The sequence below is a fragment of the Musca autumnalis genome, unplaced genomic scaffold (assembly GCF_047663935.1).
Source record: "Musca autumnalis isolate F117 unplaced genomic scaffold, ASM4766393v1 scaffold_162, whole genome shotgun sequence".
In the NCBI taxonomy this organism is placed as follows: Eukaryota; Metazoa; Arthropoda; class Insecta; order Diptera; family Muscidae; genus Musca; species Musca autumnalis.
This window is the reverse complement of record NW_027411714.1, coordinates 23,296-45,854: the sequence shown is the minus strand read 5'-3', so window position 1 is coordinate 45,854 and position 22,559 is coordinate 23,296. Positions and strand designations below refer to the sequence as shown.

At 38.2% G+C, this 22,559-nt stretch overlaps 1 protein-coding gene across 1 annotated transcript in view; it reads left to right on the top strand.

Moving 5' to 3' along the window:
• The window catches only part of LOC141391854 (uncharacterized), a 61,616-nt gene extending 39,703 nt beyond the window's left edge, over window positions 1–21,913 (top strand). The window contains exon 2 of the mRNA XM_073964545.1: window positions 21,146–21,913. Coding sequence (XP_073820646.1) covers window positions 21,146–21,237 — 92 coding nt within the window. The 3' untranslated portion in view covers window positions 21,238–21,913. The remainder of the gene's footprint in view (window positions 1–21,145) is intronic.
• Window positions 21,914–22,559: the final 646 nt, after the last annotated feature.

The window sequence follows — 22,559 nt, the reverse complement described above, 5'->3', positions numbered from 1 at the left end:
GGCAAGTCCCTCGATCCTTGTTCTTCTAATATTCCTCCTCAAAATATTGTAGCGCTTTAGGTGTTGATTATCTTTGTTTTTTTGGATCGCAAACATCTCTAAAACACTTTTTCATCCATAGAAGACCTTAACATGTAAAATTATTCACCAACTTTTTTTCTAAATAAAGAACAACAACCCTTGTAATAGTCGAATATATTGTCCGCCTCACACATGTGTTATGACAGACATCTAACGTCTGAATTCTTCTAATGTGTATGCTATGTGTATGTATGTACGTATGTTGGTGGCAAATGTTGTGGCGTTTACCCACATTTTCTCCACACACATACGGATGGAGGCCACTTTAAGTGCTGCTTGTTAAAGTGGTAGTGTTCAGATGTGCCCCAAATCGTATCCGGGCCACATTCGATATGAATTGAGTACATTTTTATTTCCACTATACACTAGACTACACTTACAACGTATGCAGCTACTTCCCCACATATGTACATACAACATGCATACTCGTATGTATGTATATACTAATACACTTCTGTTTCTTCTTCTCCATCATGTTGATATAAGTTTCGTGGTTAACACAACAAAATATGTTATTTTGTTGTTCCATAGAGTTGAGTGTATGTTCGGTGTAGACGAGTGGCGGATCGAATCGAATGTTATTAAGGCTAATGAGAAATTGTTTAATTGAAAATGTGGCTTTTCCACTAGCATCACCATTCCCTCCTCCATTCCAATATAGTGGAATATCTATTGTTTGATGAATAGTTGATTCATTGACTGACTACATAGTTGGTTGGTTCGTTGGTTGTCTGCATGGTCATGTGTATGGTCTATGCGGTGTAAAGTCTGGTGGTGATGGTTTTCATCTTTTTAGAAGTCAATATATGTGTCGAAAACAGTCAATATACAGAGAGAAAGCGAGACAATGGAAGGCATGCGTGGGTCCATACCGGTATATGTTTCTCTAGACAAATTCGAATAATATGCCGCTGTTGCACCAAGACTGATACTCCTCAAAAGATTTATTTGTCATAACATAGCGGTAGAATAAATGATAGACTTATCACTTCAATGAGTGTGCGAGGTGTCCTGTCCCTAGTATACTCAAGAGGTCTTATGAGGTCTACAAGAGTCCTCAATACCTACTCGACCCCTCTTAATGTTTAACTATTGCATTTATTCCCAATATTCCAGCATAGAAATATGACAAGAGTTCTTAATTAAATAGTAAATCAAATATACTCATAGATTCAATTTAAAAATTCAATATATTTTCAAAACAAACATTTTGCCAATAGATACTGTTTTATATTATGTCGATACATTTACACACACCTATGCATTTTGTTATTTGGTATACAACAATTTATAGAAAATACAAAACTATCAGCAGCATCATCAACACCAACAAAACTAATCTCCTCACTATAACATATCGGTCGTCATTGACGTCACAACAACAACGGCATCAATAGCTTTGCTGATTGATATTAAAGTTCCTCATATTTCTGACTACGATGCTGATGTGGATGCCGGTAATGCTCTGTGTAGGCATTCTGTGGTTGTTGTTGTTTTGACTTGCCCAATGATGAAGTATATGGTGGGTCGTCGGTGGGTCGTCGCTGTTGTTGTCGTCATGCATGATGCCACAAATTGTTTTGAACATTTCCGAACATGAAAAATTAAAATAATGTTTTGCAACAACAATAATAATAACGGCTAAAACATTAACCAATAGACATTCTCCTATTGTATTGTGTAAAATAATGACAAAAAATATATATATATAGCTAGGGTTATTAATTGTTTTTAAATTTATTTCAAATTATTCCAACAATAGTTGTAATAATAATTTAATTACACCACAACAATTAATAATTCTAAATTTATCGATAATCGGAGAGAAATAATTACCAATACTACCAATTACAAGAGATTTAATTAGTGTTCTGGCAAAGGTAGTAGAGACACTAGGGTTATAGCTTTTTGAAATTTTTTCTCAAAAATCTATTTTGACGATTTTTGGTGTAGAGCTTTCGTGATCATTGAGAACTTCAAATGTCAAATTACAGCTAGTTCGGTTTTTTGTGGAAAAGTTTCGTGACCACAGAGAACCTCAAATGTCAAATTTCAGATAGTCCGATTAAAAATTGTAACTAAAACCATCAAAAAATCGGGAGGTACCGTTATGTGGGAGCTATACCTAAACATGGACCTATGTTGACAATTTTTAATTAACAGGTTTCATGACCACAGAGAACCTTAAATGTCTAATTACAAATAGTTCGGTTAAAAGTTTTAAGTAAAACCCCCAAAATACCAAAAATTGGGAGATAGTACCGTTATATGGGAGTTAGGTGGTGGAGAAGTTTTGTGACCACAGAGAACCTCTTATATCAAACTACAGCTAGTTCTGTTAAAAAGTGTAACTGAAACAAGGACCTATGTTGATGGAACCTGAAATGTCAAATTGTAACTAAAACCCTCAAAATACCAAAAATCAGGAGGTCAGTTATATCGAAGCTAGGTGGTGGAGAAGTTTTGTGACCACAGAGAATCTCTAATATCAAATTACAGCTAGTTCGGTTAAAAAGTGTTGCTAAAAACTTCAAAATAACGAAAATCGGGAGGTACCGGGAAAAAACATGGCAGTTAGTAACACCAGATTTCAGCATCTCGACATTCATAAGGGCACCTGGTTGTCTCCGGATCACATCGAGCGGGCTGGATGTACGTTCGTTCCGAGAAGCAAACATAGACTCCGACCACCAACTTGTTGCAGCAAAGGTACGTACCAGATTAAACGTAGCGAATAGAGTACGAAAAGACACAAAGCTAGACATCGGTAAACTGCAATCAGGTATACCACTCAACTGGCACAATTGCTTAATCAAACCACTCCTCTTCCTGATAACATATCAGCACAATGGCAAAATATTGCCCACTCCATGCAAGCAGCCGCAAAATCCATACTTGGGTACCGGAGACCTCCACCAAGGAATCCGTGGTATGACCACGAGTGTCGTGTTGCTACCGAAGAGAAAAATGCGGCATATAGGGTAACTGATACAGATAGTGTGCTCAGGATATGGAAAAAGCCTTTTTCCAAACAGGTACATCCTCCTAGAGAGATCAGCAAGGCAATGTGGTTACTGATACAGATAGTGTGATCAGGATACGGAAAGAAAATTTTTCCAAACTGTTGGTATCCAATCCAGAATATGGTATTGAATGTATACCGCCAAACCAAGATGAAGTAAAGTCAGCAATAAACCGGCTAATAATAAGACAGCCGGAGCCGATGGCTTACCAGCCGAGCTGTTCAAAATCGGAGGCCACAGGCTGGTAAGATGCATACATCAGCTAGTTAGCACCATCTGGCGGGAAGAACGCGTACCCGACGATTGCACAGTGGATCCACTTGTATGGAGAAAGTGGCCAAAAATATTTAGAGTGTAAAAATCAAGCCAATGCGCCGGTTACAGCTTTGTACTGCTGCGAAGAGTGTTTCAAAAAACCACGAGCGTACATTCTCCCCCCTTTCCCCTCTGTAGGGGGTATACGGTAAGAATTGTTTTATGCTGTTAATACAAAATGAAATGAACAAAGGTCCCCATTATCTTATTATGCAAAAATAGGCTTGGGGAAACAAAACAATCACCAACGCGACATAAAATCCAACCAATTTAGCGGATTAAAAAAATCAATATTTTTGTCTGAAAATTTGTAAAATGTTTAATATAGATCTTATAGCGTTCTTCCTGGAAGGCACGTACCGCCAACGTAAGACTAATTTAAAAGAAGATTTCTTCATCTTGCCACTGATGACAATTATGTTAATGTACGTGGTCAGATAACAGAATTATTCGCTAATATATCCATAAAAACCCTATTCTAGGGCAGCTTTAGTCAGCGACCCACCATTTATAATCTGGCACTAGATGGCAGCTGATTTTAATACTGAATAATCTTAAACCCATGACCTACTTTGGAAAATTATGCCCGAGGTGGGCACTGGTGGGCATCATGACTAAAACCTTAGGTCAAATTTAAGTATATGATCGAATTGGCATTACAAAATACACTAAGAAAATATGCAGCTTACTACAATTCCACAACACGCTAAAACACTATTTTTTAATGAAAATTAAGCTTTTACCTCCTCCTTCAAAATCCACTATAATATTTTGCTATACGTATTAGTTTCACGATATTTTGAATATATTTACTTGCACCTAAAATATAGGTTGTACTCACAACAAAAAATATTAGTCAAATGTTCCGACTTTTGAAGCTATTCTTAAGAAGATCGCGTTCGAATGAAACAAAAACTAATATATTTTTAAAAAAGGTCCATGTCATAGCTGTCAGTGTTGCCAGATGTTGTACCAACATTTTGATATTCATTTTTTTATTTTTGGCCAATGGGTGGATCCACTGCACAGTGGTCCCAATTGTATGGTGAGGAGCGACAAAAATATTTATACTCGTCGGATCGATCTGATTTTTTCAGTATATGCTAAAAATAAGTAAAAAATACTTTAGCCAAAAAATCATCAATATGGGTCTAGTTTTTCCTATAGCCCCCATGTAGCGGTACCACCCGATTGCAGGTATTTTGAAGCTTTTATCTACATTTTCAGTCCTAATTGGCTGTACTTTGGTATTTGGGGTTCCCAATGGTCAAAAACCTTCTGCGCAAAAAATTGTGGTCTTAGGTCCAGGTTTCGGTATAGCTCTCATATTACGGTACCTACCGATTTCAGGTATTTTGAAGATTTTATCAACATTTTCGGCCCGAATTAGTTGTAATTTGCCATTTGGAGTTCTCAATGATCAAAAACCTTCTGCGCCAAAAATTGTGGTCTTGGGTCCAGGTTTCGGTATAGCCCTCATATTACAGTACCTCCCTATTTCAATTATTTTAAGGTTTTTATCTACATTTTCGGTTGGAATTGGTTGTGATTTGCTATTTGGAGTTCTTAGTGGTCAAAAGACGTCTCCGACTGGTATCGTGGACAGGAAAGGAAATAAATTATTTCATTTGAGGTCAGAATAATTCATGGTAGGGATATACTAAAGTTCGGTGCGACCGAACTTTACATTTTTACTTGTTGTTCATATTATATGTAGCATCATACATATATCAAAAATATACAAATGTAAAAAATACACTCATTAGTAGATCCCAAAACAAAAAGATCTAAATCTTTAAAGAAAAACACCAAAACAATCAATTAAAACACAAAACAAAGAAGAAACTTAAAATACAGTAATACGGCATATTCACTGAAACGACCAGAGGCATCGTCAGTATTTTTGATCTCACGCACGGAAGCGCAAATATATGCAGCTGGAATCAATTTTGTTGTAATCTTGACACTATTTCGAACATTCTCCAAAAAAAACCGAGAGTGGCGAAGGATGGCGAAGTTAGTAAAACTCAACTTCAATTTTTAAGACTTGGAAAAAATTTCACAAAAAAAGTATAAAAAATTTAATTTCCAGCACGTTTTATTCGAGCAATATGTAAAAATTTTTATGCAAAAGTAATTAGAATTCCTTGAACTAAAACTTCCATTTCAAACACAAAATATTTATCTTTTCAATTTTGAGTTATTTGCCTTGTAAAAAGTCACAACCTTACTGATGATTTTAAAGTTTTTGAAAGATCATACATAAATGTCATTTTCTTCTGCTTTGCTTAGTTAAATACCGTTATAAAGTACAAAAACAGCGCTGGAATATTAAAATATGATATGTTTAGAGACAGTTTGCTGAATTGTCGTAGAGATTTGCTGATATCGATTTTTCGATTTTTGTCGTAGGTTGGGACCAGTGTGGATTGGAACCTGCGAATCCTGCGTCCCGCCCACAAGAAAGGAGGTAATACGGGGCATAAGTCTTCTCACTATTGCCTACAAGATAGTGTCAGGGATATTGTGCGAACGACTAAAGCCTAAGGTCAACGAAATAATTGGACCATACCAATGCCGCTTTAGCCCAGACAAGCCCACCATTGACCAGATATTTACCCTGTGGCAAATCCTGGAGAAGACCCAAGTGATGAACCTACCACCTTTTTGTCGATTATAACTCAGCCTTCGACAGCCCCCTACGCCCAAAGGTATTCCAAGCCATGTCTGAATTTGGTATCACCGCAAAGCTTATTCGCCTTGTAAGATGACTTTAGCTCATCCGGCTTTTTATGATATTATGATACTAGGTCCTCAGTTAAAATAGGAAAGAACCTCTCAGAACAAATCAGTACCAAAAGAGGTTTCAGACAAGGAGGCAACCTTTCGTGTGACCTGTTCAATATCCTGCTGGTAAAGGTTACACAAGATGCAAATGTCAAAAGAAATGGCACAATTTACAGCAACAGCCACATGTTACTTGCTTATGCTGATAACATTGACATCATGGGGCAATCAGTAAAGGAAGTAACTGATACCTTTAATAACGTTCAAGGGAAATCAGCAAAAGTGGGTCTGGCGGTAAACGGCGAAAAGACCAAGTTGATGGTGTCGAGGCGCAATGCCTCCATAGAGCTCGGACCAACAGTGGAAGTTGGTTCCTATAATTTTGAGTCTGCCTCGGCACTACCATAAACACAACAAACAGCATCAATTGTGAAATAAAGAGAAGAATTGTGTTGGCCAACAGATGCTACTTTGGCTTAAGTAAGCAGTTTAAAAACAAAGCCACAACTGGTCAAACAAAAACTACGCTTTCAAAAAACAGATACTACCCATGTTGATGCATTGTTTCGAAGCCTGGGTACTTGCGCAAACAGACAAGGCAGTCTTTGGTGTGTTTGAGAGAATAATTCTTCGAAAGATCTATGGGAGAATATTGACGTCATTTATTTATTTAGCGTATGGATTTTCCGAAGATAGGTACAGAGTTTAGTATAAACTATATATTATATAATTTTTTATTTTTAGCAGATATATAGATTTTAAAGGTTTAATGAACTGAGCCAGGATATTGCTTCTGGTGTAAGGGATTGGATTTCCTCAATGCGTCCTGGGAATGAAAGGATAGGGCAGGTGTGGATAATGTGTTCTATAGCCTGGGAAGGCGCACCACATACACAGCTAGCGTCATCGGAAAGGCCCCACCTTGTTAGAGACTCTGATGTTCTGGCTGTGGAAGTACGTAAGCGGTTTAGGTTGCACCATGTTTTTCTGGGAAGGTTGAATTCTGTTGTCCGGTTATCAGGATTAAATAGAGGGCTGCTGCGGCCGCAATCATTCCACCGCATCGACCATTCTTGTTGTATATTATAATTCTCGATATGGAGTTGCTTAGCTAACAGCAATGGCGGTTTTCTTGACTTGAGTCTCGATGCGTAGTTTATCGATAAGTCTTGATTAAGAGGGATACTGGGGTTTGCCACTATTTTTGTATACTCTTGGAGCAGAGATTGTCTTCTTCTTAAAGAGGGGGTTGGATATTAGCTAACATTGGTAACCAATCTGTCGGTGTGGCCTTTAATGTTCCAGTTATGATTCTCATGGAGGTGTTCAATTGTGTGTCGATGCGTCTTACGTGAGGGCTATTCAGCCAGATCGGAGAACCATATTCAGCAGTCGGATACACCAGGGCCAGAGCAGACGTACGAAGGCAGCTGGCGGATGCTCCCCAAGTTGTTCCAGCGAGTTTCTGGATTAAATTGTTTCTTGTCTTCAGTTTTTGGGCCGATTTTTCTAGGTGCTGTTTGAAAGATAGGGTTCTGTCAAGAATTATACCAAGGTATTTCGGATTGAAGTTGTGACAGAGGGTGGCACCGTTAAAATTTATTAAAAGTTTCCTGTTTGCTTCGACGTGAGTGAGGTGGAAACAGCAGACTTCTGTTTTTGAGAGGCTAGGTTTTAGTCTCCATTTGTGGCAGTACGATGATATTAAAGACAAATCTGATTCCAGAACCTTCTCTATGATTTCGAAGTTCGTGTTTTGAGTTGCGATTGCCATATCGTCTGCATAATTGAATTTACGGGAAGCTGTTTCCGGAAGATCATGGATGTAAAGATTAAACAGGGTTGGGGCAAGGACCGAACCCTGGGGAAGGCCGTTATTGAGTTTTTTGGTTCTGCTGGAGCTGTCGTTTAAGTGGACGGTAAAAAGTCTGTCGCTGAGCATAGCCTGTATAATGTTGCATATCCTACTGCAGGGGATTATTTTGTTTAGTTTTAGTAACAGACCATTCTTCCAGACTGTGTCGTAGGCTGCCGTTAGATCAATGAAGGACACTCCGGTTTTCTGCATTCTGTCGAAACCATTCTCAATGTAGTTCGTGAGTGCCAGTACTTGGTCGGTGCAACTTCGGCCCTTGCGGAAACCTGCTTGTTCGTTGGGGATGAATTTGTCAATTTCATCTTCAATGCGGCATAAAATTAGACGCTCGAAAAGCTTCAAGCACACCGAAAGAAGAGCAATGGGCCGATAACTCGATGCTTCCGCTGGATCTTTACCTGGTTTCAAAAGCGCGATTACTTTTGATCTTTTAAAGGAGCGGGGGAGGTGGCCAGAATGCAGAATGTCTGTGTAAAATCTTGCTAGCCATGCTTTCGTACGTGGTCCGCTGTGTAGAATAAATTCAGGGTAGATGCAGTCGACGCCGGCGGCTGTTCCTGGTTTCATTTTTGAGAGAGCATGGTCGATTTCAGATGTAGAGAAAGGATGTGAATAGAGATCGTTTGGGGTTGTGTTGTTGCGTAGTTGTTTGACTTCGAGGTTGATTTTGCGTGAAAATGGTTTGTCTTGATCGGCTTTAGATAGTTTTATTATATGTGAAGCGATGGCATTTGCATTCACAGATGGTTTTGAAGATGGAGGAGGGTTAGCAGCTCCGAGCTTTCGTAGGAGACTCCAATCTTTGCGACTGGAGTGCTTGAAGTTCATAGTGATGACGGTGTTGACCCACTCCGATTTTCTAGCTTCGTCAAGGCTTTTTATTAATTCATCTGCAACTTCTGGGTCTTGTGTGGAACGGAACTCTTCCAGAAGGCGTTCACTTTCTTCGTTCCAGCAAGGGATGAAATCTTTTCGGTAACCACGGGGGATACACTTTTTTGCTGTTGCGATGATAAGTCCGGTGAGCCGATCGAAATTCCTTGCAGTTGGAGGGATGAATCTGATATCGCAATCAAGTTTTGTTGTGTATTTCGACCAGTCAGCTTTCCTGAAGTTCCATCTTGGTTTTGGGTTGGACCGCATGGCTGGTATTGTAACACCGATATTTATTATAGCTGGCCGGTGTTGACTTTGTGGGAAGTTGGGGAGTATATGTCGTGATGCATGGAGCGGTGTGCCGTTAACGCAGGATACAAAACATAAGTCAGGATTGTAATCGCGGTTCCATCTCGCCGAGTGAAAACTACCGGGATCTTTTGCGTCGAATAGCAGGTGCAAATCGTTCATTTCGGCCCATTGGGATAGTTGTTCACCATTTTCGTCTTCGTTGACGTACCTCCAGAGGCTATGGTGGCTGTTAAAATCTCCACAATATATAGCTGGGTGGGGATAAGTGGGGAGTACATTTTCAGACCAAAATATAGCAGGAGGTTTGTATATATTAGAGATATGCAGACCTTGAATTCGTGTTGTGATTAGGGATGTATCACCTTCGTCTGTACATTGGATAACCTCGGCGCCGCTAATGTTGTTATGGATGTACGTCGCGATACCGTATTTTGGGTGGTTGATGGCTGCTAAAAGTTTATAGCCGGGGATGTGGCCTCTGTTGTCTAATATTTGCTGGGATGATGTGTGGGTTTCCTGTATTAGGACAACGTCAATTTTTTCATCTGCCAGTATGCGGGACAGATAGTCTGACTTAGCATTGCTGATGCCTTCAATGTTTAGTTGGCATACTCGGACCTGCGGTCCTACTGCTTTATTTGATTTTGCCATTTGTTCAATTATGTGTGCTTAGGTAGTTTCTGGTTCCTTTTAACCTTTTTTTTTTTTTTGCTCATGTATATATAATTATCTTGGATAGATATCAATACGGATATCAGGCATATGTTCACCTGAGAATCGGACAGTTTTTTTTTTCTTTTATTTTTATTTATCAATTTGTTGGGTTTTATTCGACATTTCTTGTAAACTCTGTGTATTTTTTCTTCTTAAGCCAGGAGGTTCTCTTCGGTTGATATTGAATAAAACTTGATTCTTTGGCTTCCGATTCGCTGTAGTTCATTTAGCGTTACCCAGGATGCACCACGAGGAGGCGAACTACGGTTGCATCCCAAGTGGAAACCGAGATCCAAAAACGCGGTATTCCAGAAAGCGAAGCAACAAACATAGGAAATTGGAGATCTTTTCTTAGTTCGGCTTATGGAACAAATGTTCTGTAATTAGCCAGCTAAGTAAGTAATTAAGAATATAGCGAGTGGTTCAGCAGTGATGATGACTCGGAAATTCCTCTCTAATACCCGAACATAGGAGTCCTATTGATGGAAATCAGGATATGACCATGGCCATTTCAGGCCGTTGCCTGGCAATATCGATGTTCGGTACCCAAGCGTATATTTTACGTTTGTTGACAATTAGTTGGGATAAGGACTGATTTTTGTATTGATTGGGTAAGTAAGTGAATAACTGATGAACAGGCGCTGTATCCCAGAAAGCGAAGCAACAAACAGAGAGAATTGGAAATCTTTTCTTAGTTCGTTCTGTAATGAGCCAGCTAAGTAAGTAAGAATATAGCGTGTGGTTCAGCAGTGATGATGACTCGAAAATTCCTCTCTGGTACCCAAACATAGGAGGCCTATTGATAGAAGTCAGGATATAACCATGGCCCTTACAGGCCATGTTCTGGCAACATCCGTGTTCGGCGTATATTTTACGTTTGTTGACAATTAGTTGGGATAAGGACTGATTTTTCTATTGAGTGGGTAAGTAAGTGAATAACTTGTGGTACAAGTACTTAGTGTTGACTTATAATCTCTCGGACAAAAAGCTGGGAAGATCGATTCACGCTGATTTCCGGTAACTTATTTTAGCGAAATTAAAAAACGCTGATTCTTTAATCATCATGTCTTAGCAAAGAATTCTAAGATATATCATGATTACTTCTCTTGCGGTTTTAATGTCTCATCCCACATATTTCATAAAACTTCCGCACACATTTTCTCAACTCAACATCAAGGGAATGAATTTTACCTTAAATCAGTTACCAGTTTTCGTCATAGTTACCAAGAATTCGGTTTGTTTGCTTCTGTTGTGTTTGTCGGTGGATCTACCAGCCTGCCTGGAGTACGTGAGTTTAGTATTAAAGTTTGTTGTTTTACGTGAGAAGAATTAGTTGGGCCCAGTGAAAATTCCGAACAGAAGAAAACCCTTTTACTAACATCTAGCCAGCACAATATTCTTACTCCAAACAAAAAAATGTAATAGACAAACAAAATAACTGAGTGGAGTAAAGAATTGCAAAAGTGTATTCCACCCTCCCTACCTCCCCTTCCCGCCAAAAGCTAAGCTCCACTTTCATTTGATTCAAATGCATGCAACATGTTGCTAGTTTCGTGCATGGTTTGCTTCTAGTGCTGTTTCTGCTGTTGCTTACATTACAGTTTTTTCTGTTTTCTTTTATGTTTCCATTATTCTTGTCCAAAAAGCTTAGGGATGTATGTATATGTGGGGGTGGGGGCGGAGAGATAATCTTTTTGTTGCGAGTACACGGATGTACGTTTTTCATCTTTTTCCTGTTCTGTTTTGAGTTTTATTATGATTTTTCTTCTTCTTCTTCTTCTTCTTCTGTGAGCAGAAAACATCATCACTAAAAATGAAAACTTTGCCCGAATTGTGTAAAGTATTAAAAGTATTCAAGTGTGTGTGGGTGTGTGTGTACCAAAGAAGACAAGTGAAAACTTTGTTGATGTTAAACAGACTTCGTTTAAAGAAATAACACACTTTTTGTGTGTTGCAAAAAAAGAAAAACAGAGAAACTGTAACAAAAAGTTTTTATTCTTTTTTTGTATTTTGGTGATGAATGCATTTTAATTTCTAACTCGAAACTTATGAGATTTTCTTTTACAAAGTTGACACTGAACGTGTTTTGGTAAAATGGGGTTAAGCTCAGAAACATACAGAATCAGAACAACATTATGATGAGACATAAAAGGATTTGCAAAGCTTAAATTGGAAAATTTTATTAGCTGCTGCAGCAGCCAGTTAGGTGAGGATATTTTAAATCAAAAGAAATTATGAAAATTATTAATATTTCTCCCTTCACTGGTACATTCAATTTTTATTATTTGAAGGACTTACATAATACATGTAATCTAAACTAAAAACTATTTATTACAAATCCATATCACATAAGCTACAATTCTCCTTTCTCATATCAAAAGTGCTGCACAACTCCGACTTTATGTCATTGGTAGAGTCTAGTCCAAACGGAGCACACAGATTTTGAATTGTTTTTTCCTTCAATTGAAATTCCATCAAATTCTATCCAGTGATTGTTGAGAAATCTGGAGTGAAAGTTCATAGGATCAATCACTTCGATACGACCAAAAATGTGTCTCATCCATTTGGAGTCGATTAAGCAATGTCTGTCCGTCCGTCTGTCTGTCTGGCTGGTGCGCACGACAACTCTCGAACAAAGCAACTGTCCAAACTTATTTTATGTTTGAAGATGGGCCATATCGGTCCACTCCTCCGGTAGGTTCCATACCACAAAAGTTCCAATTTATTCGCTAAAATGGTGCGCACGATAACTCTCGAAGGGAGTAACATAAATGGTCATAACTTTATAATAATTGTTCCACTAACATCCCATACAGGACAAGGGAGACTTCTCTCATATCAATGATAGCACCCCGATTCATATTAGCTCATTGATATGGGACGTACTGTTTATTGCCGAGTCCGAACGGCGTGTCCTCAGACACCACTTGTAGAAAAGTTTTACAAGGCTGAAATACTCAGGAAATGTCGCCAACATCACTGAGGGGTATTTTGCCACCGTTGAAAATGTTTTGATGTTGCCTGGCCGGGGAAACAAACCCACGACCTTTAGCGTGCAAAGCGGGTGTGCATACCATTGCACCACGGTGGCACCCATATGCTAATATTACTTTCAAGCATAGATCGGACTCGTATATGGACTATATGGGTTCAGTCCGTCGGGTACCTCTACACAAAATTCGGAAAAATTTAGTTTAAGATCACCTCCCGGATCGTTGCGAAATTTTCTTCAGCAGGTTGTCCTTCACTGTAAAATTTGTTTGGGGGGGGGGGGGTGCAAGTCCATTCCACGGTACCAACTCAAATGGCAAATCCGCAAGATAACTCTCGCAGGGAGTCTCTGATTGGTCAACACTTTGCACATCGTAATATTCCATCTAGTCATGTATCAGGTTAGAATATGGACTATATCGGCCCCGTTCTTTGGGTACCTCCCACAGAAAAATAGGGAAAACTGCAGTTTAACAGCTCGCCTCGGATCGTTTTGATTTTTTTGTTTGAAAAGTACTTTTCATCTTTGGAACATTTAACGAAAAATCTATGGAAGCACCCTTTCTTTCTTTGGACGGACAGGGCTAAATCGACTACAAATAGTCTGAAGCAAATTTCGTCAAAACATACATGGGGTCTAAAACCATTATTATATATACCCTCTTTAGCTTAAAGGCTGAGAGCATAAAAATTGCAGCATGTTTTGGATTTTTCAAGATTCAAGATTGAAGGCAAATTTTGTCAGGTATTTCGACGATTTTTACATCATTTGTGCAATTGTGTTCATCCTGGAAAGATATAGAGAAGACGTAAAAAATAAAATCGAGTTTGTCAAACACTTGGCCAGCCTAATATTTTGACCAAACTTAGTTTAAGTTCAAAGATGGGCCATAGCGGTCCACTCCAGGTACCGTCCCACAAAAGTTCAAAACTTTTCGCTAAATGAAGCGCACGATAAATCTCGAAGGCAGTAACCGATTTGGTTCATACTTTGCACATCGTAATATTTCTACGAGACTTAGTTTCGGTACCTACGGCTCAAAATTTCGGAAAATCAAATCATTTGATTTTCGAATCATTTTGGTTTTTCTGGCAGCAGGTTCCACTCAAGGCCCCTATTACGATGGTTCTAGTTTTTTGAGTGACAAGTCCATACTTCTTCAGAAAATGGCCCAAAAAAGTGGCTGGTCGCACAACACCTTCTTAAAGGTATCAGTTACTTCCTTTACTGATTATCCCATGATGTCAATGTCATCAGCATAAACAAATTAACATGTGGCTGTTGCTGTAGATTGTGCCATTCCTTTTGACATATATATCCTTTCACACGAAAGCCTGTCTCCTTGTCTGAAACCTCTTATGTTACTGAATTGCTCGTAGAGGTTCTTTCATATTTTAACTGATTACCTAGTATCAGTTAAAGACATCCTACGAAGCCGTCTCAGCTTTGTGGGGATACCAAATTCAGACATGGCTTGGAATACCTTTGGGCGTAGGGGCTGTTGAAGGCTGCCTTATAATGGACAAAAGATGGTAGGTGTAGATCTGCATCTCTTGGGTATCTCCAGGATTTGCCGCATGGTAAATATCTTGTCAATCGTGGGCTTGTCAGGTCTAAAGCTGTAATGATATGGTCCAATTCTTTCATTGATCATAGGGTTTAGTCGTTCGCATAATATCTCTGAAACTATCTTGTAGTAGGCAATAGGGAGAATACTTATGCCCCTATAGTTAGAGCATACATTCTTATCTCCTTTCTTATGGACGGGACAAAGACATACTCCAGTTCCAACCGTCGGGTACGCGTTCTTCCTGTCAGATGGTGGTAACTAGCTGATGCATACACCTTATCAGCGTGTCGCCTCCGGTTTTGAACAGATCGGCTGGTAAGACATCGGCTCCTGCTGCCTTATTATTCTTTAGCCGGTTCAATACCATCTTCTGTGATTGGATCTGTGGTATTTACATCGTCTTCGCTACTATTGAATACCATATCCTGAGCACACTATCTGTATCAGTTACCAAATTACCTTGCAGTTACCAAATTACCTTGCTACAGTAGAATGTACCTGTACCAAAGCCATCAGTTTGATGTTTTACTCTTTTGTAGAACTTTCGGACTTTATTTTGGTTCCTGTATATCTCGGCTTTTTCACACTTCCGCCTTCCCATTTCTCTCATTCTCCTGCGAAAGAGACGTTTCTCCTCTTTCTCTTTCACCTAATACCCCTCTCGAGCGCTACGCGTTGCTACTGATTGTAAAGTAGCCCTATATGCCGCATTTTTCTCTTCGGTAGCAGCACGACACTCCTGGTCACACCTTGGATTCCTTGGTGGAGATCTCTGGGATACAAAATGCAGATATGGCATGGAATACTTTTGAGCGTAAATGGCTGTCGAAAGTTACTTTATAATCGACAAAAAGGTGGTAGGCGTCGATCGCATCTCTTGGGTCTTCTCCAGGATTTGCAGCAGGGTAAATATCTGGTCAATGGTGGATTTACCAGGTCTAAAGGCCCAATTGTGTCGTTGACCATAGGCTTTATTCGTTTGCAAAATAGGGAGAAGACTTACGCCCCTCTAGTTACATCATACAGTCTTATCTCCTTTTTTGTGGACAGGGCGCAGGATGCTCAGGTTCCAATCGTCGGGTACGCGTTCTTCCTGTCATATAGTACTAACTAGCTTATGAATACAGCTTATCAGCGCGTCGTCTCCGGTTTTGAACAGCTCGGCTGGTAAGCCATCGGCTCCTGCTGCCTTACAATTCTTCAGCCGGTTTATTGCTGTCTTTACCTCATCTTGGCCGGGTGGTATACATTGGATACCAACAGTTTGGAAAAATTCTCTCCTGAGCACACTATCTGTATCAGTTACCAAATTACCTTGCTGGTCTCTACAGGAGGATGTACCTGTACCAAAGCCATCAGTTTGATGTTTCACTCTTTGGTAGAATTTTCGGACTTTATTCTGTCTCCTGTACATCTCGATTTGTTCACACTCCCGCTTTTCCATCTCTCTCTTTTGCCTGCGGAAAAGGCGTTTCTCCTCTCTCCTTTTCTACCGATACCTCTCTCGTGCGCTACGCGTTGCTACTGATTGTAAAGTAGCCCTATATGCCGCATTTTTCTCTTCAGTAGCAGCATGACACTCCTGGTCATATCATGGATTCCTTGGTGGAGGTCTCTGGTATCTAAGAAGGGATTTGTCGGCTGTTTGCATGGAGTGGGCAATACTTTGCCATTGTGCTGATATGTTATCAGGACGAGGAGTACTTTGATTAAGCAATTGAGTCAGTTGAGTGGAATATGCTATGGCTATCCGTTGTGATTGCAGCTTACCGAAGTCTAGCTTTCGTGTTGTGTCTGTTTGTACTTTATTTGCTACGTTTAACTGGGTAAGTACCTTTGCTGCAACAAGGTAGTGATCCGAGTCTATGTTTGCTCCTCGGAACGAACGTACATCCAATACGTTCAATGAATGTCTCCCATCTATCAAAACGTGATCAATTTGATATTTTGTTTTCTGATACGGAGACAGCCAGGTGTCCTTATGAATGTCGAGATGGAAAAATAATATATTGAAAAGAATGGTCATCAGTTTTCGAGATATAACATATGTATTTAAACAAGTGGGCATTGTCCGGTATTTTGGCTCCAAATATGTACTTAGGGTCGGAGAAACAACCCCATTGTCTCCCAAAGTTAATGCTGAAACCGATATGGTCATATGTTTATCATGCACACTCTGTTTCATGTCAATAGCACATTTCAAATTGCTTTTTGTTACTTCAGTTTAGTGGATATCCGTGCAAAAATCTCGGAAATATCTTGGTTTGTAGTTTTATGAAGTATCTTTCAACAAAAAGTTTGGCTTCGATAACGTACCGTTACAATTTTTTTTGAAATTCTACTGAAAATAGGGTATTTTTGATCGAGAAACTTCAAATTTCTACGACTCCTATTACGTAATACGGCTCAGTGTTAGCATTAAGATATTTTAATCATTAAAATATCAGGTGATTGTTATTGCTCTGGGTCTGGGCCAACATACTATAAAGAAAAAACCACATCCTTCCTATACACAGAAGGAAAATAGTTTGAATTTATGGAGCAGACATAAACTGGAAATATTCGTACATTTAGTACAGCAATATTTTGTACCTTTCAATTCCATGAGGAGATCAACTCCGCAGTATCGATGGTTTATTTAGTTCTTCTCTTTTCGGAGATGAAAGAAGTAAAAGGTTTTGCCATCGGAAACCTGCAAATAATGATTACTTGCTTCGGGAAACGACTACTTGCTTTTCCTTATAATATTCATTATAGTTAGCTCAAAAAATCCAACCTATTTTCTTTCTGTGCATAGGAAGGATCTGGTTTTTTCTTTATAGTATATTAGTTCAGACCTAGAACAATAAAAATCGCCCAATATTTTAACGGTTAAAATATCTTAAGGCCAACAGTGAACCCTATTACGCAATAGGATTCATAGGAATTTGAAGATTCAGGGAGAAATGTACTCAAATTTCAGTAGAAGCTCTAGTTTATTTTGCAGCATTTGTTTTCTATCATTCATTTTTATAAATCTTTATAAATCTGACAAGAAACTGCCAACTTATGCCAAATTTTTAACGTATTATAGACAACTAAAGTCCACAGTTTTCATAAGGTCTTATTTCCCCGGTATTAAAGTCATAGTTCGACCAATTTTAGCGTTTTAAATTAAAAATAGCTTTTATTTGCATATAAACCTTCCCGAGGTTATTCCACGGATATCGACTAAACTGAAGTAACAAAAAACAATTTGAAATGTGCTATTAACATGAAACAGAGTGTACATATAACCTTTAAAAGAATGGCAACTCCCCCAAAATTCATAACATATACGTTACCACGGCAACTGGTGAGCATTTTCTTTCTTCTTCTTTTCTGGAAATCGCGTTAGTTTTGGAGATATAACGCATTTAAAAAAGAAGACGTGGTCGTGGGACTACCCAGATTCTAGATTAATTCGCAAATTGTCATACCTATATACATATTTGTAAATTTTGCAAATAGAGCGTTTTTTAAAAATATGGCATGGGAATATAACCCGGTCCCTCCGAAATTCTTCAAAATATGTAGCCTATTTTCACATTCCCCGCACATTCCCTAAATATTTCAACAAAATCGATTTTGTACATATAACATATTTGAAAAAGAAGGCATGGCCAAGTATTTGGGTCCCAAATACTTACGTAAGGTCAGAGTCACAACCACCATTGTCTCGCAGATTAATTTTCAAACCGAATACAAATATAGGCAAAATATGGCATAGCGGAGGTACCCCGCTCCCCCGAAATTCAACAAAATATGCAGCTTATTTTCACGGGGACCATCCCTGTACATTCCCTGAAAATTTCAGGAAAATCGGTTCAATAGGTTTATAGATATAATATATCAAAAAGTTGGCGTGGTCAATTTTTCTTACCATGCAAACCTAAGTTGGGCCATAATGAAAAATTAAAAAAAAGCAAGTAAAAAAGTTTCAGTTGACTTTGCCGACAGAGATATACCCTCAGCCTGTTTGAATTGAAACACTTTTTTCCAAAAAAAAATATTATGTATTTAGAGGGTTTTCAGAACTTTGGGTGTACGAACTTGCCGAGAAAAATATGTATTTGGATTAAAGCTAAAACGTTTTGCAGGTGAGGTACCTAAAGGAATGCACAAACATAGTCCATTTTAGAAGTGGGTCATATTTTGGAAGTCATTCCTCTTGACCCACCGCGCCCTCTAGTCATTTCAGTTGGTCGCCATATACATTAGAGGTTTTGGAGCATTATATCTGGAAAAGTGGCCTTGCCAACGACAAAATATAATATCGCTGTAAACAGGACCACTAGGACCGATATTGCACATCTTGGAACTTGAACTAAGTTTAGACAAAATATGACGAGAGTTATCGTGCTCTCCACATGGTGCCATATGGGGTTTTTTACATCTTTCGGACTGTTTTCTCATGAAGTATGGACTTGCCCCTGACAAAACTTTTATCGTGGTAATTGAGGCAGCGAATGCAAGTTGCTTCAACAAAAATTAAAGTGATTCGAGATCAGGTCTTAAAGTGAACTGATACGAAATGTTGTGTGGGAGGACCTAAAAAAAGTGGACAAATATAGTCCATATTCGAACCTGATCTATATCTGGTAAATATATTACGATATGTAAAGTATGGAACAAATCGGTTACTCCATTCAAGAGTTATCGTGCGAAAAATTTTTCCGAACATTTTTTGAACTTTTGTGGGGGAGGTACCTGAAGGAGTGGACCGATATAGCTTATATTCGAACTTAAACTATATTTGGACAAAATATTACATTAATACATTTATAACATTTATAAAAATATCCGAATCGAAACAGCCGTTCTCAACTGATGCTATTATCAACCCTGAGCATTTATGCTAACGAGGGTATAAACACTTTGATGCGACCAAAAATGTGCCTCATCGAAATAACGGTTTTAGACCTCAAGTATGTTTGGACAAAAGTTGTTTCACACAATTTGGAGTCGGTTTACCCATGTCCGTCCGTCTGCCTGGCTGGCTGGTGCGCACGACAACTCTCGGACGGATTAAACGATTCTAACCAAATTTTGCTCTTGGCAATATTTTGCCCACACTTAGTTTAAGTTCGAAGATGGGCCATATCGGTCCACTCTTTCGGGTACCTCCCACACAAAAGTTTAAATGTTTTTTTCCTGTAAAATAGGGTGAATTATAACTCTCGAAGGGAGCAATCGATTTGGTCTAAACTTTGCACATCTTATAGTTCCTTCCAGATATAAATCTGGTTCGAATATGGACTACATCGGCTCATCCCTTCGTGTACCTCCCACACAAAATTCAGAAGAAGCGGAGTTTAAGAGCTCCTCTCGGATCGTTTTGAATTTTTTTTCAGCAGGTTGTCCTTGCAGCTCCCTTTACGAAGGTTTTGTTTTTACTTCCGGAGATAATGACCTAAACACTCTAGGAAACCCTGACCGCACGAAATAGAATGGAAAATCTGTGAAATAATTCTCGCAGGGAGTTTCTGATTGGTCCAAACTTTGCACATTGTATTATTTCACCCATTCATGTATCAGGTTGGAATATGAGCTAGGAGTGGACCGATACTCCTTCTGGTACCTCCCATACAAAATCCGGAGAGAGTAAAGTTTAGGAGCTCCTCTCGTAACATGTTGAAATTTTTTCAGTAGATTTTCCTAGCGGCCTCCTTTACAACGGCAATTTTTTTTCGGAGTAAGTCCATACTTCCTGAGATAATGGCCTGCAGGCACATAAACATACATTGAGTGAAAGATAACACTCAAGCTCTCAAAAATTGTATAAAAGAATCAGAATTTTGCTCACTAAAAAAATTTCACGTATTCTAAAGCAATCCCGCGATACAAAATCAATATATTTTGTAGGCTAGAGGCTGGGGGTATATCTCCGTCAGCACAGCTAACTGATACTTTCTTACTTGTTATTTATAAAGTTTAATTCATTTATCGTACTACAAGGCTAATTTACTCAAAGAGTGGCATAACTCCAAAAATGTGTTTTCTGAATTAGAAATTTCAATTTTTTCTACGATTTCTACTTTATCTTGTGTCAAATTGTCATGTTGATATCTCTGAAACTCAACGAGTTACAGGTCGTTTACTACGGATTTGGCATAATTCAACAAAAAAAGTTTATTTTAGTTTATGAAGCATTAAAACACTTCAAATCATGATTGATTTTGAAAAATATGGTCCAAGTAGTTATTTTATTTTTTTATGTAATAACCTTTTTAAGTTGGGAAGTCAAATTCCAATTGTCACCTTTTTTCGAAACTGGAATTTTTGAGATGTGTCATTAAGTAAATGAGCGATATGTCCCGCGCTACAAAATGTTTTATTGGGACGAAGTTTAACTTTCATCGCAAAGCTTTATAAATCGTGCTCCTATGCCCTTAATTCCATTAAATATTTGATTACCTTACGTCTTTACCTTTTACACAAATTTGCTTAAAGCGTATCTTAGTTTAAAGTTAATAATCTTTAACATGTGTGAACATTTTTTTATCCATTTAGTTGTTAAGTTTTTTCATACATTTTTAAAACAAAAAATATTTATTAAATATTCCTCTCTTCTGTTTCAGGTAAGTGCAAACATGTGTATTTGCTCAAACAAAACTTTGTTCTTAATTTCGTAAGTAACTTCTACCCAAATAAACTATTCTTACAAAAATAAAACCAACGACAAAATAAAACCATTTTACAGTAATGAAATTTTCCAACACTGGTCCAAAAAATCTTGCTCTGCTTTTCAATATTTAATTTAACAAGACATTGTTGCTCCACACCAGCCAGCAGCTAATGAATGTCATTTCTTGCTAAACTTTGCAACATTATCATTGGGTCTGGACAAAGTTTTTACATTACATTTCTCAGCCTAGTCATTCCATTTGGAATACGAAGATGATATTACTTTTTACGATAGCCAAATTCCTTTTGGCTACATTAACAATCTCCACCATCAACAACAAAAAAACTCGTCTACAAATCTACAATGAACACCAAATTAACAAGCAAAATAAAAGTAAAATGAAAAACATAAAATAAAACAAATCTCCGCAAACATGCCTTTAAATTCGTAACTACTTGGCAAGGCAACGCTGAGGAGAATGGAGGCCATTTTGTAACGAAGTCCAAGAAATTTCCGCCACGGAATACACGGAACATTACAACTTGCTGGGTGATAGCTGGCAAAGGTAACAACAATAACCATTTACAGTTCAGTAATAATGATAATGGCAGTTGAGATTTTTATGCCGACTTCCTCCATACCTTCTTTTCCTATGATTTTCCTACAAACTTTTGCCATGTTTGTGCCAAACTCCCACACACAAAAAGAAGAAAGAAAGAAATCAAACAGACAAACAATTATTCATCTCATCTCGCTATCAGTTGTAGCTAGTTGTGTCTTTTGTTGTAAAGTTGTTTTTTTTATCTAGACATGTCTTTATCTTCCTCTTTTTCTGTCATTTGTTTGGTATCTCTCGTCCTCAACGCTCCCACACACACCACTCCCCCCTTGGCCATCACTGACAACAATTGTTCTCAAATTCAATTGACAAAAGATGAAAAATTATTTAAAGAAATCACAATAATAGGAATTATTGTTATCATTTTGTGTGATTGTTGGTTGGTTGGAAAGGGCCAAATGCTAAAAAAGTTTCCGACGGAAAGAGAGAATAAATGGAATGGTTGTTCTTTATTGTTATTATGGGGTCAAAGTGATGTTCATCTCGATTTCTCTATAAAATTATACATATATTGTGTCGAGATGTTATTAACATTTATTTAAAATTACACAATTTCCAAAATTATGGAAAATTTTGACCAATACCAAACAACGTGGATGTTTTAAAGAATATTTTTTCATCCATCAGCAGACAAAAAAACATGAATTTTTATAGAATATTTTTTCATCCATCATCAGACCAAAAAACGTGGATTTTTTAAAGAATATTTTTTCACCCAACATCAGACCAAACAACGTGGATTTTTTAA